We start from the raw sequence: 20,183 nt of genomic DNA, 5'->3' as shown, positions 1-20,183 counted from the left end.
ACGCTAATAGCTCTAACTCGAGCAAATGCGAGACCTGTTGCATTGCAAATGCTTGTTGGATATAGTGATGAACAAGTAACATCTGCTGCTGGACTCATGGTGTACTGGCGGCAAGAGTGAGTCCATATGTTAGGAAACCCTACTGTGGAGTAAGTGTTACCTGGTTGGAGGAACAGCCTAGTCATTAAGTTTTCTCCTCTGGTTAGATCTGACTTACTAAGAGAGATTCAAGAGTACTTCATTAGTATATCAAGAGTAAGTCGCACATGCTCAGAAAAAAATCTAGGAGAACTGAAACCAAAGTCTTTACACGGGCCAGACAAGCTGATCCCATCTATCACAATTATTTCAGTGTCAGTAAGAGGTGCCAGCCTATTTCACTGAGCGCTCTATGGGGACCAGGAGCTGGCAAGACTGCCTTTCCATTGGAGCTTCGGTGTGCTACGAAAGCACAAATGTACATTTCAAAAACAGACTCAGGCAACCCAGCGTACATCTGCTTACACGTCACTGCTGGCTGCCGGGAAAGCGGGCACTGAATAGATGCAGAGATTCTATTTTTTCATCTTTTAAATAGAACTGCTAAAAATGCTCACACTGGGGCTAGGGCCCGCGCCATGACGGAACACTTCCAGCACTTCCGAAGGTCACAGCGAAAATGATAAAAACAGCCACAGTGACGTAAATGCCGTGAGTGGTGCGCTGCCTGCCCTGGACGTGGGCAGAGCTCTGCTTTCCAGCACATTCTCCCGCATGTGACGTGGGGCCTTGCCGCCAGGAGCCGTCGGGGCTTCCGGGACTGCCCTCTGTGGGGACAGAAGAACAATTCAGCACCGGGCAGGCATCCTTGGGAAAAGAGCTTGTTTTCCAGAGGAGGTGGTGGCCGCAAGGTCACGGTTTTTGGGCTAACAGCAGATAAGTGCGGGTCACAGGGGTCAGCCTATCTTTCCTTGCTGAGGTCACCTCAAAAGTTGAACGGGCTCCCATATAAGGCGTCGTTTGACCTGGGTCTTCCCCGAGTTTAATAGAGAGGAAATACTCAATGCCACCTCACTGCGTGCAGCTGTCAGGGAAGCCATTTTGTGATTCTTTTCCCCAATTGTGAGCTGTTTTCTTGGAGTAGTCTAGCATTAATTTATGTCTTTAACAAAAACAAAACAAAAAAAGAAAAAAAAAGAAACGTGCTCCCAGGCCAGGCGCCATTTGACCTGTGTCTTCTCAGAGTTTAATATAGAGGAAACACACAATGTCACACCGTAAACAGGGAAGCCATTTTGTGATTCTTTCGCCCAATTGGAAGCTGCTTTCTTGGATTACATTCTAGCACTGAATTTATGTCTTTAATTAAAATTAAGCATTTGCAATGCTATGGGTCTCGCGTTTGCTTGAGTTAGAGCTATTACAGTTTTCAGTTCCTTAACTGGACTTTTCTTGCCACATAAATTGAAAATGAAAAATGAAAAAGTTGACATAAGCAAGCCGATTCAAAGTGTCATGGCCGCTATAAGCACGAGCATGAAGGAGAGACACAAAAGGAAAAAGAAATTCACTCACAGTCAAACGTATTGGCAAAATTGCAATTATCCATGTAATAGGGTCGATGGCCAAGGCAACAACAAAACTGCCCCAAGGAAGGACAACGGTAAAGCATTTACCAATAATAGCAAAGGATTTTTGAAAGGCAAGCCCATGAACAAGTGATAGTGATGGGCGTGTGGCGGGTGTGGTTAAAAGCCCACAAGACTTACAACACGTCAGAGCGCTTGCACGCTTGACCTAAAAACACGCTCCCAGATCAGGCACCATTTGACCTAGGTCTTCCCAGATTTTAATAGGAAGGAAGTACACAATGTCATCTCACTACACACCACAAACAGTGAAGCCATTGTGTGATTCTTTCCCTCAATTGTGAGCTGCTTTCCTGGACTAGATTCTAGAATGAATTTACGTCTTGTACAAAAAAAAAACTTTTCAAATTGCGTGATTCATTTTGGAATCTATTCCTTTACTCTTGTCACTTTCTAAATTGTCTCGCACATGCCCTTTTTAGCCCCCGATTAGGCCTGAGCTATATTTAAGCACACAAGATTCCTCTGGAAATCAAATTAAGCAATATTGCATAACTTTTCATCTGCTGGAAGTTCACATGGAAAATATATGCCACAAGTCATTTTCTGTACTAAATAGTCTGTAGGGACCATCCTGCATTTTTTATGCAGCGTACTCCTGTGCATCAAAAAGTCACACAAGCTACAGGCAAACCACAATTCGTGCTAAAATCATAATTTGAGCAACATTAAATTAGGCTAACTGTAGTGCTTGAAAACCAGAGACACATGAAATTAAATGCTATATAAAAAACACATTTTATTATTACAAATATTACTTCAGAAGGAGACACAACCGGTGGTATCACCTGAGGTGTCCATTGACGGCTGCTGTGGGAAGGTAGCAAGCTATCGGAGCAGTCCACTGGGCCTTCCTACTCTGTTTGACTTTCCATGTGACTGCATCTGATTATTGGGAACACACACTCTCTGTGCACACAACTAAGCCAAAGAAAATCAAGCCGCATTGACATTGCAGCTTTTTAAAAGATATAATATTTTTCAAACCATCATATATTTTTTGTACTTTTGAAATAGTGCAGACCTAGAATAATGTTATGGAATCACTCTTCAAACAGAAGATGCTTGTTGCAACAGGAGCACTTTTAGAATGAGGTGCTGTGCGTCAGGAATTATGATGCACAGTGTCCATTGGAGACTGGATTACCGAAACCAAGATGTAATCTGAAGGGTTCTTTCTGCTGAGTCTCACGTGCCAGCTGATGGCAGGGTGGCATCCATCGTCTCTTTCACTGGTGATTCTGGATGAGACTTGCTTCTGATGCGCATGTGCCAGCGGAATGCAGGTGCCCTCCATTGTTGATCAGGTGACTGCAGGAGGTTCTTCCTTCTGAAGCTCAGGTGTCCGCCGATGGCAGACACTCCTCCATCTGTTGCTCAGGTGGCTGTAGCCAGCAGACAGTTGGTCCCTCTGATGATCTGGTGTCCTGGATTGCAGTAGGATCTTTCATCTGTTTCTCATGTGGCTGCATATGGTTCTTGATTCTGATGCTCAGGTGTTAGAAGACTGGAACAGGTTCCTCATCATTAGTTGTTCAAGTAGCTGCAGGTGGTTGCGCCTTCTTATGCTCAGATGTCTGTGCATGACTGGTGGGTCTTTCATCATATGTTGCTTGGAGGGCTGCAGATTGCTCTTCATTCTGATGTTTGGGTGTCAGTGGATTGCAAAGAGTTATTTCTTCTGCTATTCAGATGGTCCTCCCTTCGGCTGCTCAGGTGTCAGTGATTTGCGGGGAGTTCTTCCATCTGTTACTCAGGTAGCTGCACGCAGTACTTTCTTTTAATACTGAGGTGTCATCAGATTGTAGGGAGTTCTTCCTTCACGTATTGCTCAGGTGGTTGCATGCTGGAGGTGGTTCTTCTTCCACTGCTCAGGTGCCAGTGGATTGCAGGTGAGCCTTACATCTTCTGTTGCTCAAGTTGTTTCTGCATGGACGTACCATCAAATTACACAGGTGTGGTCTATGCTCTTTTGCTCAGGTGGCTGCTGGCTGTAAATGTTTTTTCCTTCTGGTGTTCAGATGTCAGTGGACTGCAAGTGGTTCTTCCATTATCACCTGCTGCTCAGACGGCTTGAGTCGATTCTTAAGCAGACTGCAAGGGTACATGGGATCTTCGTTCTATTGCCAAGGTGCTGGCAGGTGGCATGTTTTCCAACACTGGAGCAAAGAGTGAGTATGCCTAGGAGATGGTGGCAGGTAGAGAGTTGAGAAGGGTGTGAAAAAGAGACCGAGAAGTGCAGCATTTCAATTCTAAGGGTGTCGAGCACGAGAGACTGCAAGGCCATTAAGCGTAGATGACTGTGTATTGGCATGGGCTTGCAATTGAATGCAAGATGCAATCTGCGTATCTGTGGTCGGAGAAGCCACGGTAGAAGATGATCCAAAGAGGAGGTATGGAGAAAAAAAAGTGGGAACCAAGGATGCACTTGCTCTGGGAAGGGGAGTGAATGTGGATTGAGGTATCCCACTCAAGAGCAGCTCATGCAATAACAAGACAGACGAGTGTGTTGAGCAGAATCAAGTGGTCAACAGTATTGGACGGAGTTGCGATCCTCATTTATCCTTGCTTCACGTGCCCATATTGGTTAAGGAAGCAGTGCGTTCATGCTCTTGTTTTGTGATTCCTCCAGGTTATTGGTGTATTATAGCTATGAATGTCACCATAAACATTGTGGCCTTTTGAAGAAATAAACAACATAGAACACTTAAGCAAGCCAGCAAGTGACATCAAACCGAAATAAAACAGGAAGAGTGCATAGTACAGGAGGCAGAACCAGGATATCACACAGGAGTAGAGAGGACAGGACCGGTTGGAGAAGCTGGATCACACATTATCCTAGCCATGGAACCTAGGGCTGGTAAACAAATCACAAGATCCCACACAGCCGGGGTAGAACCGGGATATCACGCACGACTTTGGAGCAGACTGCGTTTTTGCAAAAACGAGGTTTTAATTCAATAATGAGAGGGCTGGGGGGGGCACAGGGACATAGAAGAAAACAGGAGTCCACACGATAGTGAATATGGAATCGGGATTTCACACAAAACTGGCAAGGCATGTAGGCACTCAAGTATACTAGAAAGGGAACCGAAAGATAAAAAACAGAAATGGGAAGGGAACACGAAGATAGCCAGGGCTGGCGAGTGTGCCAAGACACAGAATTGAATTCAAATCGCACAGAACCTTTGAGGCCACAACATCAGCAAAAGAGAAAATATGAAGGAAAACATAGGAGACACTGCACTGTTGTGGGGACATTGGGAAGTAAGGAGCCAGGGCAGCTGGGACAATCAAGTGATCTAAGAAAGCGCATATGGCTTGAGATGTATTAATGCACATCTGCTGCTGTTTTTTTCTGTGTGGCGATTCCTATGTTATTTAACCACAAAAATCATAGCTATGAGTCCATTCGAATTTGATACCTTTTTTCTAATATATGTGCAGTCTGCCCATATACTGCAGGATGGTTTGAACATTGGCCAAGAAGCTACTTATAAAGATTTCTGAACCTGCTCTTATTGATGTTGCTGGGAATCAGAGCACAAAGAACGTAAATCTACCCAAATTAAGTAATTTTTTTACTCATAGTCCATAAAGTTAAGACTCACAGGTGAGCTATGAACGATGATGAGGCCATGGACTAACAGAACAAGAATCACTACACCCGAGCACTTCTCCCTTAAGGGGCTGTTCTCCTCTTCGATCCACTGGAAATGGATGACTAAACAAAGATGGGTGCACTGACAGTATGTGTCCACTGGGTATGGAGGAAAAAGGATACAAAGGACCTACGGTGACTGTTAGGAGCCATTATCTAGCTGGCATCTAGAAGGGACTGCTTAGGGAACTCATGTCAACAGCAGCCAGTAGGACAGGAATGGAGACACAAGGCATAGAAGAGCAGAGCGATAAACCAGAATTTGGGCATGCCGTAATACCCCAAGAATAAGCACCTCCGCTATCGAAGAGAGGGATCCTCTCACTGAACAAGACAACTCAACCTGCCCACCACATCAGACTGACTTTAGATCAGCCAAACTCATGAAAACTTCCAACCCTGATGGTTTGCATCACAACCGATGAGGAAATCAGGATAAAGGAGCATCTCCAAGTGACTCATCACATTCATCCTCCCACCGCCTTTGTGATTCAGAGCCGCTTCTGGGAATGCATGTCACGTCAGGATGAGGGCTCCGCAAAGGGAAGCATGAGTTTCGTGCATGCTATACGTAAAACCATTCTGTGTGAGTAACAAGAGTCATCAGTCGCCTTTGTGGCAGGCTAGGGATAGCATGGTACAAACCCCCCGCCCCCCGGTGCACAATGAACACTGGCATTACCCGCCATTCACTGTGCCCCTCGGAGAAGCCAATCATACAACACAAATCAGTTCAGGAGATGAAGATGTGATTGCTTGACGCAAGCAATTCTGATTACAGTATGCATTCAGTGCTATAGCGGGCCACCTAATTCAAAGCATAGTAATAAAGCACCCACTTTCGAAAAATCGAAAATGAGTTTCACTAAATTACTAACTCCAAACCTAAACTATAACCCTGTACCTAAAAGTAATCCTAGACTTTAACGTTTCATGCTACCCCTCTGACATATCCCTACGCCTAAACTCCAAACACCGAGCAGTGACTTACATTTGCTTTTGTATGCTAAGTAAAACTCTGGAATACATTTTCGAAGTTTTAATGTAGTTTCCTTGAAAGATGCGCATGGATTTGTTTCCAAATGCTGCTCTTGACAAAACTAAATTCTTTACTTTGAATTTCTCACCTTAAAATCCTATGGATGTTTGTGTATTTTTCAACAAATTTGGGATATTATGGACATATTTTGCCAAGAGAAGTTCCCAGTGATAAATTCATATTATTTTTAGAACTTTCTCTGCCTGGGCTCAATGTTCTTGAGTTGCTTTAAATTTTGTTATAACGTCTTTAGCATACGCTTGTCTCTTCTTGTAAGAGCCGGGCATTGAGTTTGGCCAGACTATTAGAAGCCAGCAGTAGAGTACGACGACTTGCATACATCTCTATCCGATAATAGCAGTGGGAGCTCACATATATTTTTCTTTTAGCACTTCTAGGACCTTGAGTTTCTCAATACAGATCCCAGATAACATTCAAGGGGACAATTTATAACAAGTTTTCACTGCCAGTTGATGGTACCTATTGTGCTGTTGCCGGCCACTAACAGAACCTGAATATATGCGGTGAAAGCAGTATACTGATCCAGAATTTAATTATGCACTCGTGCCTGTGAAAAAGTACTGTGGTGGTGAACCAAGAATCCCCCTCCACACACTTGGTGTGCTACAGGGCAAATTTGAAAGCTCCACCGCCCCCCACCTCCCCCACAGACACAGAAACACACACACTCAAACCCCCCCTCTCTCTACATCGTGTTGTATAGGGCTGATCTGGAAGACCCACCCCCCTTCATCTAACGTTCTATAGGGCTGATTTGGAACTTGGCACTTGTCTTACAAACAAGACCTGGAACTGCTCCATCATTCAAATTTTCCAACACACTATTTCCCCCAGATATCTCCATTCACTTCTTCTAAGCGCTATCATGCTACCAGCTGCCTGCATTGCTTTACAAAAATAACCAACAGATAGTGAAATACTGTTTTGTGGGTCTCAAATGCGATTTCGAACATTTCAAGACAATCTGCAGCATTTAATTCATTCATTGAGGATTTGTGTGACTTCACAATAACGTAGGACACTTTGAGGTTTACGCTAGGGGCATTTCATAATTGCTTTTTATAACCTGCAGGGGGAATTATTCTCCTTATTGGGGAAATCCTTATAATTCCGAGATTACATAATCTCTCACTCTTTTTCATTACCACGTAGGACCGTTCTTCTTGTCAGGAGGGCTCTCCCTGGTCACAAATTTTTGTTAGAGCACAATTTAGAATTCTGTATGTGCTGCTGTGTGGTTCAGATGTTGCATTCGTAAAACCTGGGCGCTGTCTGCGGCATGGAAGGGAGCACTGCCAATCCCGGAGGTAAAGGAACTAGATTTCAATGCTGTCACGGTGGAGGAGATGGGTGGCCAAGATCAAAGGTGAAAAAAGTAGTTATTCCAGAGCTTGGGGGGGAGTGAAGAGGGAAGGCTCACAGAGCAGCGTCCACCACTGTGATTCCTGTTAGGGAAAGAGCTGGAACAGCAAGGGTAAACCCACAGATCAAGTAAAGCCCCACTCCAGTTGGATCTATGAATCTTGGTGAACGCGGCAGTGTTTCTGAGAAACCATGGGCAGACGCCATGAGATCATTGTTCAGCTACACATTTTGATGCTCTTCGCGCCTCTGTTTCCTGCAACAGACTGCGTGCTTTTCAACACTTCCATTATCTTTTTCTGTGTGTCCAAAGGAGGCATGGTGGTCCTGAACAAATAAAGATAATAACATACTAAATGGAGCACCATCTTACTTTCATGCGAGCAATACAGATGGGGTAATGTGCAGCATCATACACAAACAGAATGCTGCAAACCATCCATCACCAGCAAAATTGAGGCACTAAACACAGAACTGAATCTATAAAACAGAACCCAATGCTGCCAACACCACAGAAAACACCACAAAAATATTAAACCACTCATATGCGACTAATAAAGCGCATAAGGCCATTTCTGTTGCAGCATGTTGATCTCCACCAGTACTAAGCACAGAGCACTAGTGAGACTGTCATACCACCACCACACCTCTTACACCACTCAGAAAGCATCATGGAAGTCCCTTTTTCAATAAACACAATTAAACATGCTAGGTACAGCACTGCACGTAGATCATTTATTGCCCTCTATAGTACACCACAACTCTTCCTGGCACCATTAACAGCAAACCAGATATTCTGCGCATTGAACATCCTGGCAATAAGCAAACAAACCCAGACAGCTAAGCCAAATGGCCACAAAAGCAGATGTATTCCCTCTACTCTCAAGTAACAAACACAACAGAAATAGATATGCCCCAAGAAGGTAAAAATCATGTAAGTAAGCCTATGCAATATTGACTGTGATGGAACATAGACCATTACTGCACAGCATTTCCCAGCACACATACAAGTAGTAACTACTCAAATACATACAAATAACCTCAACAAGCCATACTCTTATCTCCATGAAATCCTAAATCATGGTCTGCACTTTCCGGGAACCCAGAAGTGATACTACTGCTGAAGATATGATAGATCTTTTCATACAGTGTCAGCGACGGAAGATTCTTTGCTGGTAGAGGTCTTTATAGTTCTCGGTTACAATTTGAGTGTACTTTCAGAGTGAGTGTGTTCATGGAGAAGTCTTCATCCTGTGTTTGGATTTTGGGGTGAATGCATATATATATGAAGATGACTGGCCAAAAGGCAGCAATTTGACCGGTGGAAGCCTGTGATGTCTCAATACGAATTGGAGTGGGAAATTGCTGTGTGACTTAAAACTGTGGGAAGTTGGAGAGTGGTGGAACCTTTATGAGATTATGTTGGCGAAGTGTTCCTACCGGGTATCCTCTGGGGCACTCAGAAGATTCAAGGAAAGTATTTGTACCCAGGCTCTCTTCATACCACCCATGAAGGAGACCTTTTCTCCCAAGTCCATGGTGGTCCTATCAGGCTTTTTTCGGCATTGTACCTGGTTGAAAGACCTACTCTGTAATTACATAATTACAGGTGAACGTTCAGGTTGTCACTGGATGTCATAAAGAAAGTGGTCACGCTGCTGACAGACGGGACACCCTGGATGACAGAGTGAATGAAGTGTGAGCGAGGCCAGAGGCTTAAGAAATATCTTCACAGGTTTCAAAAAAGCGAGACAAGCTGCAGTCCAATGGCCCCCTGAGGCAAACGTCTGAACATCTCCAAGCTGGAATTGCTGAAGGACACTTTCAAACAGAAACAATGTTCAGTCCTTGGTAATAATACTAAGAAGAAGAAGAAGTACAGAGACCTAAAGATTTACATTGAAGCTGGCTGCTGAGAGCTGGGTTTGCTTAGACCAAGTCTACCTAGGCTTGACTCCACCTAGAGCCTCTTTTCTCCACAGCAAAACACGTCCTATCTCTTAGCTCACTCTTTCGGGGTTGCTTTTACCCCCTTTTTCTCCAGTTGGCACTGTTTTATAATCTTTCTCTTGTTTCTCCCTTTTTCTACATTTCCGCCCCGTGCTCAGCATCAAAGTCTGAAGATGAAAAGCAAGTCCTGGTCTCCACAGTAAGCCCTGTGTATTGATAAAATGCTGCAGGGGTGGTTTGGCCAACAGAGAACAGACAGAACGACTGGCGAGGTTTTAACTCAAGGTATAAGGGGAATTCCACTAACAAAGGCCAGGACGACATGGCTTAATGAAATGAGTCCTGATTCCATCTATTGAGAAAGTAACTCTTTGTTATCAGAGTGGTACTCACGAGAAGGCCTCTATCTACTTGAATTTATCCAGAACAGTGCTAGGATGGAGAACGTGCCCCTCGCTAGCACCCTTGTAAATAAAAAAAAATGTTGGGTGTTTTAATGGACAGCTAGGCACGAAAGGGGTTCTGGAAATACATTTAATATCCAAATAAAAGAAATGGAATACTGGAAATCCAATGCCTTGTGCCCTACAGTTTAGAAGTATGCCACGCCCCTTTAGCTCTTTGTAATTCATGTGTTCTTCCAATAAGCCGATACCGGAAACGTCTGTGTCCACTATTTCCAGGAACTTCATCTAAAAGGTGTTGCTGACGCAGCAACAAATGTTCAGCTGTCAGCCCAATCTCCCATCGAGAACACACAGCTGCCGAGCAATAAGACTGTCATCTGGCCACTTCCTGTTTGCTTCCAACAGGCTACAAAACAAACAACGCTATCTTCGCACTGGCTTTATTTTATGTGTTTTTCAACGATAGGGATTTGATGGTGTAGTTGGCATGTTTATCCGATCACACTTTGCACCGAAGTGGGGGTAAAGCGTGCTTTCACTACTTCAGGAAAACTCTCTGGATCCGAGCACGTCTGTATGCAGACACTAGAACATGGCTTCTCCCAGCAGCCACCTCCTTTGTGCATACATGTCTGGGATGGACGGAAGATTAAAGACGACATTGTTCGTGACGTGACCGCGCGTTCTATCTGATACACAGTTCGTGAGGCCTGAATGGCAAAATAAAGAAGCCAGACCTTTGCTTTGACAAGGAACATGGCCTTAAATAACCGCAGAGGAACTACGGGGAAGAATTCAGACCTCTCTCTTCATAGACTAAAGACATTCCTAACAAGCATTTACAGTGCAACGGGTCTCGCGTTTGCTCATGTTAGAGCTGATCGCGTTGTAAACTCCTAACCCGACTTTTCACCTATCGGGCAAAAGTGCATTAATGTACATAACCCGAAAAAGTGGAATTAACTATGTAAAGCGCTCGACTTCTGCCAAGCGAGATCGCGCTCGTAAATTAGAGAAAAAGAAGTCCACGAGCCCGATGGAAAACAGCGAGCCTCGCATTTTTTCTGTACTTGGTCGCTGCGCTCGAGGAAGGCTAGCCACCGGAAAAGGCATGACGTATGCGTGCCTTCGACTAGTGAAAGCAAGCGGATTTTATTAGGCAAGCCCACGAACCAATAAAATACATTGATGTGAAGTTGACAGGGCTCCGAGCCCATTTCTAAATACAAAAGCGCCTCGCTGTGATACGCATGCGCGAGCGCATGCAACGCAGCCTCGACCCTAAAAATAGGAGTGGGTCATAAACTCTAGGCTAGGCTGCTGCAGTCTGTAAGTGGACTGCCCCCAAGTACTGTCATTCTCACAATACAGCAGGTGGTGCAGAACAGGTCCTCACATCTTATCTGTGGAGACCCCGCACCAGGTACTGGTCACCAAGAGGGACAGTTTTGAGGATCGCCTGTCTCGCCTGTAAGGCAGTGGTAGGCTCCAGTCTTCGCTGATCACTCACTAAGATCTATGCTGGTGCAGGCCTCTCAGGTGATTTAGCGGGCTTGCTTGCTGTACCCTTTTCTGTAGCTGAAGAGCCTTTGGTACCCAGGCACCGCTGCACCGCAAAGCACTGGCCCAAACAGCAGTGCAAAACTCAAATTTTCCTGTACCTGAGGCCATACACATATCCAGGTGCACCCTGGGCCCAACTTTGAGAAGTGCTGATTGTGGCAGTGCTTGGACGGCTCTGCACTGAATGAAGTCTGTGCGGGGCGGCTGCCGCAGGCCGCATTATGGGAGAGCTCAAAGTGATTGTGTGGGTTGGGGAGGTGGTATAAACCATGGCCGCACAGCTTCTGCAGTCTTGGTAGGAGACCGGAAGAAGTCCAGGGTGCTAGGCCAATCACACCGAGGACAGTGTTCGGTGATTCTTCGGTGTTTCTGTGGAGGAGAGGCCTCTGATTAGCAGCCCCTGGTGACCTCCTCTGGCTGCAACCATAAGCAGTCCATCACCCATTCACCCTCAAGGAAGCCTGGATTCCGGGGTCTGGCTACCAGTGCCTCAGGGGTGGTACACAGGGGTGGAAAATCATCCTCAAATGTGAGGGGTGATGCTCTACTACAAGATATCCACTCAAACCAAAAACAGACACAGGTCTGACACAATCTTCAACTCTATCAGGACCTCAAGTTGCTCGGTCCCACGAGTGCAATGAGGTCATACTGACGACATTAGAGCGCTACACAAATCTCTGTTAACATAACTCTGTTAAAATGAGCGAAATATCTTTCTTGGAGGTGGCAGCTAAGCTATAAGCTACCCTAACCTATCATTTACATGCAGAGCTGAATCCATCACTGTTCAGAAGCTTCAGCGATCATCGCGCTCTATAACTTCTGCTCGTTGGTCCACCACCTTAAAGTATCTCCACCTCTGATGCAGCTCGCTCAGACTACATGCCTGGGGCTTGCCTTCTTATTAAACATATAGGGTCTAAAATAAAATCTGACGCTGCACTTTTCACCTCCAAATCCCAAAGAAAATGCAATACTTCAGAGGCTGCTGGTCCCCAACATAAGATCGAGGCAACATCTAATGTTAAGGTTCCCAAAAGACTCCACATCACCTGATGCTTTTTTCCTGCGTTTAAATACCGAAGGAATTCTGGGAGTGGGTAGCCCTGGCACGCTTTATCCAAGTACAACTACAGACCTGAAAATGACGTATTGCTGACAATAACATGGCTTCATTGATAAACTTAATCTATTTCCTATACAGCTTAAGCTTTCACTAGCATGTTTCCACTTAGGTTTTATCTCCGAGTGGTGCTCAGTGCCCCTCTATCTGTGACAGCACATCCAACGCTCAACCTCCACATGCACCGGAAGCTGAACCAGCAGCAAGTGCCCCCTCTGGTAACAGCAGCACTGCTGGTGATGTAAGCCTTATGATATCACATCAATGGTGTAAGGCTGTAGAACGTGTTCTCTTCTGCCAGGTTGAACAAGGGGGTGTGAACTCTACAATCGAACGTTGCGCTCTATACAAAGAGTAATTCCAGCTCTAGCCAGCAACCTGGGCAAGGCTGAGCCAATACCTGGCCTGAAAGCCTTTGTTTTATTTGACCTTATTTTGGGTATGAGATCTAGTACACACCTGTACCCAGGGAGCAGCAGGACACTTTACAGAGAACATCTTCCATTGCAGCAGGAACACCTTATTCTGTAAGTGGTCAGGGTGAGAGCAGATTACAGAAACCAGGATGTGATAAGATAATGCAATTACCAATACCCGCTATTTTTTTTTTACATTGCACATTTTAACATTACAAGTATTTTTTACTAAACAGTTTTACAGTTTGATGCAAAACTCAATAAAGTGAGTTGCCCTGAATCACAACATTCAACAGACTATCTCCTGGGCTTGAATGGAGGTTATTACTGACAATTCGTCTTTGGAGATAGCCCTAGTTTTCTACTATTCATGTATTACATACAGACTTGTGGGAAGGCCTTAGAAGTTATGTCCTGCAGCTAGATAACAGTTAAAAAATGCGAAATTAAGCCCAAAATGCTCTTACCAGAAATACCAACACACACCCGCACGTGTGCAAAGGTATACAACCCTCTAAGAACATACACGCCTGTCCTCTAAAACGAAAGACTAAGGGCCTTATGTACCAACACATTTTCCCATAGACACGGAATGGGTAAAACCCTTCGATACATCTGGCCCTATATCCCCTTCCATTCAAAAGCGTTTCGGAGAAGATGTTCTCTGTTAATGGTGCAACACTGGAAATCCTTATGCCGGAGGCTAAGAGCAGGACAACAACTAGAGACCCATTTGTTTTGGCCGCCATACCAGAACACAAGGCATGGATGGAGTCCCGGCATACACTACGGTTTTAGTAATAAAAACATGCTTTGTGGCAGCGCTGCAACAAAACACAAGTCTTCCAAGTGCCATTAGTAAGCATTCCTCTCTTTGTGGTTTCCCATTGCAATATACACCTTGTAGCTAAATACATCACAGCTCATCGGTTTAGCATTACACAAGACACCAAGTGAACAGGAGCAAGGAAGCAGCCTTCATATGCACTGCCTGTCCTACGTTAAGGCTGATTCTGGAGCTGCCTAACAGCACAAAGACAGATGGCCACAAGAGGGAGCTATATTGTAACAGAATGGATCAAAATGACCTTGTTTGCAAGGCAAAATATCAGTTTGTGTATGACTCAGAAATTCTTTGCACCAACATCATTCATCAGTGAAAAAAATGAGTCTTGTCAGGACAGTTTAGTCAGGAAAAGGCATCATTGTGCTTATATCTTTTATTTGTTGAACAAATGTAACGCCAAAGCAATGATGAAAGTAGAAGAATAATTGAACTATATTCTCGCTCTTCTCTTCAAAATAAAATGCTTGTATAGGGCCAAAGAGCATGCAGCAAATCAGTGGAAAAGCACAAACGCATTTCTAAAGGCATTTACTCCTCAGGAAAACTGACTTACTGATTCACAGCCTAAAGTGACCATAACTTTGCATGTTCGCAGACCATTAGTCTGGCACTTTAGAGCTCACTTGTGATAGAGAACACTGATCTGAAAATATTTGATGCAATGCTGAGATATGTTTATGTTAACTGTACCTGAAGCAAGACAGTGCCCCCGGGGACCGTCAGCTGTAAGCAGTACTTCGGGGCATTTTCCCAGGAGAGCAGCTGAACATCCTCTATCGTGCTGTAGGAGATGGAGTTTTCCATGTACCCAGTTGGCTGAAATAAACAAGAATAAACAGTGAGTGATGAAATCAGGGCAGCGACTGACAACACTTTCAACACCAAAGAAAGAGAGTAACAGTGCATGGGTTTGCAAAGTCTCCAGACAAGCAAGATCCGTCAGATTTGGGTGGATAAACTGCCAGCAATTACCTCATTATGCATACTAACAGCCCTACCACTATTGTCTCCCTCTGCGGGCATGCACTGCAGATCATTAGAGGCTTCAGCGTCAGCAGTACTTGGGCAATGTCATAGGTTTCTGATTCATTTGTCGTCTAACATTTTGAGGTCGCTCTTCATATCCACCAATTAAAGTAAAGCTGTTCAGCTTTGTTGAATTACCCATCATTACCTAGAGATGTATTTAGGACGGTGTACCATGTCCGTGGCACGATACTAGATTTTTATGCTGGACAATTCGCTGGGGAAATGCATCAAAGTTGGCACCAAGGCACAAGAACTGGAACACACTCTTGAACTTGGGAGGAAGGACCAGGCTCCAGAATACAACATTCTCAAACATAATTCAAGATGTAGCTGGGACACCTTGTTAGACAAAGGTAGAACAGAACGAACAAGCAATCCTGCAAAATGCATGAAGCTTTAGTCACCTAGTGCAGCATTCCTCAGCCAAATGCCAAAAACTGAAGAAAAAGCCTATCAAATAGTAACTTATTGTACGTGAATGTCACCTAAATACAGTGGCTCATTCATAGTTGGAAAAAATCTAACAACACAACAAAAAACTATTACTTCACAGATGATTCACACAGACCACGTTGGATTTATGAAACAGATTAGTCAAATTGCAGTGTGGGAAGTGACCTTGCCAACTGATTCGACAAAATGTGAGCAGCAAATTCAGTAGTTGCCATAGAAGTTTGCACTAGGATGGAAGTGCAGTACCTTTTAATAGAGATGCAGCATATGGACTTTGAACATTATTTCATTAATCAAGTGAGATTCTATACCCAACTACTACAACAAGGATCCTTCTGACTTAATTAATTATGGATCCATTTAAGTTTCTAAAGTGCTGCACTAAGTGATCTATAGTGCATTATTGCAGCACTTGAAATAATGAATTGCGCAATAGGGTAATCAGTTGAAATGATCATAGGGGCAATATAATTCGACGACAAGGACCACAACATTTCGGCATACTGAGATGAGATGCCATTTAAGATCTGTTAGTCACTTTCAGTGGCTTCTGCCATGCTTGATTTAATAAAGGGACTTTGGGAAGGATTCAGTGTGCAAAATGTATTGGGCTAATTGTTAAGTTGTACCACTTAAAATGTATTATCGCAACAATTCTCTTCAATCATTACCGTTCAAACAATAGCTGGAAAAGTTCAATTGACATAGACGACTTGGAAATTCTTTGGAAAGATCTAAACAGGAAAGCCATATTTGTCAGTGAGTCATATTTGTTTTGGTAGACTTTCACACATTAAATTCAGAACATGCTTTACTGCTGCTGGGCCTTAGATCAGTGCACACGCTCACCCTCTGACGTCCACATCACTGATCCTCACACCTTTAAGCCTGCAGTTCATGGCCCTGTCACTCTCACCCCTCCAGGCTCACAGCACTACCCCTCACCCCTCCAGGCTCACAGCACTGCCCCTCACCCCTCCAGGCTCACAGCATTGCCCCTCACCCCTCCAGGCTCACAGCACAGACCCTCACAACTTCAGGCCCACATTTTAAAGCGACCCCCCTCACACCTGAGAGGCTCACAACTTCAGCCCACAACACTGACCCTCAATCCCTCAGATTCACAGCACAATAACTTAGTCAGGCTCACGGTTCTGACCTCCTGACAGCATTGCTCCAGGCACACAGCTCAGAGCCTTTGGTCCAGATACGCAGCTCAGAGTTCACAACCTGTGCTGACACCAGACCACACTCTCCAATCAGGGAACGGCTGGCGTGCAGAATGTTACTTCGCTTTAACATTGGGCTGAGGCTCTCTGCTATTATCTTGACATTTTTTTCTCTCGTACTTTTCGGTGGTAGAAACACTGTCACTTTATAAGAAGATTAACATAGCATGTGTCACTTTCACTAAAAGGTGTAAAAGATAGGAGGCATCATTAGTTCCAGAAAAACAGACGAAGAACAATTCTTCCGATAAATACAGGTTGTCCAATTAGAAATGGGAAACAGTAATTACTGTCTTTTTAACAACTTGTTATGCAGGAAGTATGATAAACTTCTGCTTATTCATGCAGCCACAATATTGTTGCACGTTAGTAAATGGAGTCCCAGAGGCCTGTGCGAGCGCTGCACGTCACCCGGGGCCCTCGAACAGTAATTTATCGCTCTCTGGGGGAAATAACCAGGATCATTTGAGAAGCTCTACTTACAGAACAAAGGAAAACACACAGCAACCACGCTTTCTTCACGCGCAGACCAAGTAACAAATCAGACTGCGCGCCGCAGACGCAGGCTACGCATTCTCACAGACTGTGCAGGCAAGTGGCCTCGGTTTTACCACAAACTGCGCTGTGTAAGCAGACTGCGGAGTAGATTTACCCCCCTAAACACCAGCTGCTCATTTCTTCCCCACAAACATGCTGTCGGGTGCCACGCACATGAATGTACCCTTACAGTGGTGTTTGTGGTGTCTAGCATAGGATTTGCGCTGGACGCGTGCCATTCCATAAATACATTTTATCCTTGTAAGATTATTTTTTCAAACTTTTTACACCATGGGCATATGCTGTGACACGCATTATCACAGACTGTGCGGTGTAAGCTAGGTCTGCAGTTTTCCACAGTGTGAGATGCACAAGTAGGCTGTGTGATGCGTTGTCACAGGTTGTCCTGTGTAAGCAGGCTCTGTAATGTGTCAACGACTGCAATATGCAAGTAGGCTCTGCATAATGTATCACAGACTGTGCTCTGTAATGCATCACAGACTGATATACAAGCAGGCTCTGCAATGTATCAGAGACTATGCGGTGTAAACAGTCTCTAAAATATCACAGACTGTGCTGTGCAAGGAGGCTCTGTAATGTATCACAGACTGTGCTGTGCAAGCAGGCTCTGTAATGTATCACAGACTGTGCTGTGCAAGCAGGCTCCGTAATGTATTGCAGACTGCGGTGTGCAAGCAGGCTCTGTAATGTATCGCAGACTGTGCTGTGCAAGCAGGCCCTCTCATGTTTTGCAGACAGTGCTGCTGAAGCAGGCTCTGTAAAACCACTGACTGTGCTGTGTAAGCAAGTTCTGTAATGTATCGCAGGCTATGGTGTGCAAGGGGGCTCTGTAAAACTACAGACTGTGCTGTGCAAGCAGGCCCTGTAATGTATCACAGACTGTGCTGTGCAAGCAGGCTCCGTAATGTATTGCAGACTGCGGTGTGCAAGCAGGCTCTGTAACGTATCGCAGACTGTGCTGTGCAAGCAGGCTCTGTAATGTTTTGCAGACTGTGCTGCTCAAGCAGGCTCTGTAAAAGTACAGACTGTGCTGTGTAAGCAAGCTCTGTAATGTATCGCAGGCTGTGGTGTGCAAGGGGGCTCTGTAAAAACTACAGACTGTGCTGTGCAAGCAGGCTCCGTAATGTATTGCAGGCTGCGATGTGCCTGCAGGCTCTGTAATGTATCGCATACTGTGCTGTGCAAGCAGGCTCTCTAATGTTTTGCAGACTGTGTGGCTCTAGCAGGCTCATTAAAACCATAGACTGCTGTGTAAGCAGGCTATGTAAGGTATCGCAGACTGTGCTGTGCAAGCAGTCTCTGTAATCTATCGTAGACTGTGCTGCGCAAGCAGGCTCTGTAATGTATAGCAGACTGTGCTGTTCAAGCAGGCTCTGGTATCTATTGCAGACTGTGCTGTGGAAGCAGGCTCTGTAATGCATCACAGACTGTGCTGTGTAAGCAGGCTATGTAATCTATCGTAGACTGTGCTGCGCAAGCAGGCTCTGCAATGCATTGCAGACTGTGCTGTGGAAGCAGACTCTGGAATGCTTCACAGACTGTGATGCACAAGCAAGCTCTGAGATGTATTATCACAGACTGCACTATACATACGTTCTCTATTATAAGTGTGTACTGAGCTCATTTGATCCATCACTCTGCCAAACTGTGCTCCACTGAGTATTGTCACAAATTGCACTCAGCGCAAGTATGATCGTTATTATCACACATTAAGTGCTCTTTACAAATGCTCTATATTAAAAGACTGTGGGCATAGAGATCAGATTAATTTGTCAGATCAAGCCAAGATTAGTAAGTGACTAATATTAAACGTTATTACATGTGGACAGCATGCAGAAAGTTAATGGCTGATGCAGTGCATGTAGTTTTTAATGGTACAGTTTTCATACGTTGGAGAGACGAGTAAATCACAGGCCTGTATTGATGCTCAAGGTGCAAGTTTTAGAAGATGTTTTCTAAGCTGCTTGAAAATCAGAGTTTTGGAATGCGACAAATGCAAAATTGTATTAATTAAGTTTTATTTCAGATACTGTAGGAAGGGCCTCTGAAATTGAGTGATTCTGCAGACCTGGCACTTTCAGCACAGTTACAAATTTACAGTATTTGACACACAATCCACCATCTGCTGCTAAAATGACACATTTCAACTCAAAAGAGAAATGTTTATAACTCAAACGGATCAAAAGTTACTAAAAAAGTGCAACATCCAATGCCAGGGAGTGGCACACAATTTGCAAAGATTAAGTAGTCACCTTTCAGTTGCTGCTTGCCTTATTCCAACGTCACAATTGAACTCAAGAGGTGAAACTTTTGCTCAGACTATAAAATGATGAAAAAACTAAAATGAGGCTGCCACAAAATGCGCCGCATTATATGACATAATTCACATCATCAAGCCGCATGCGTCATGTCCTGTAACTGTAAACACAACTAACAGTTGGGAGATGCGTATCTGATTGTGGTCCACCTCCTAATCAAACTAAAATGAATCTACATTGCATGCACTTCGACCAAGATGGCCGACAGGCAGACTCCACAGGAGAGAAACAGACTAGCTCTTCTCCAATAGCGATCAAATGACGGCAATATTTTTTGGGGGGCAGTTGTATATCGTGCACATTCAACCCGTAGGTGTTAAACGAGGGCATCAACCGCTGTCATCATGTGTCATACGATTTTGGCTACCTTCACACTTCACCAGATGAGGAGCCGAAATCACATGGTGGCAGGAAAAATGAGCTGGAAACCACTGTAGAGGGTAGCTTTCTGGCCTCATTTGGAGCCTGTAAGCAGCCTATGTCTTTTACCAGGCCCCAAGACATCGGCAACAGGCTCAGCAACCCAATGTTTTTTTTTTTCCCCATTTTTGAGGGGGGGGGGGTGGGACTGGTGGG

The 20,183-nt window shown here is 44.6% G+C and overlaps 1 protein-coding gene across 4 annotated transcripts in view; it reads right to left on the bottom strand.

Annotated features, from left to right (window-relative positions):
• Nucleotides 1–20,183, bottom strand: part of CMIP (c-Maf inducing protein) — a 347,152-nt gene that overhangs the window by 173,612 nt on the left and 153,357 nt on the right. For all 4 annotated transcript variants that reach the window (XM_069216306.1, XM_069216304.1, XM_069216305.1 and 1 more), the window contains exon 2: nt 14,711–14,836. In XM_069216306.1, coding sequence (XP_069072407.1) covers nt 14,711–14,836 — 126 coding nt within the window. The remainder of the gene's footprint in view (nt 1–14,710; nt 14,837–20,183) is intronic.

The sequence above is a fragment of the Pleurodeles waltl genome, chromosome 12, assembly GCF_031143425.1.
Source record: "Pleurodeles waltl isolate 20211129_DDA chromosome 12, aPleWal1.hap1.20221129, whole genome shotgun sequence".
NCBI lineage: Eukaryota > Metazoa > Chordata > Amphibia > Caudata > Salamandridae > Pleurodeles > Pleurodeles waltl.
Note: the sequence above shows the minus strand (reverse complement) of the source record. Positions and strands in the feature narration are given on the sequence as shown.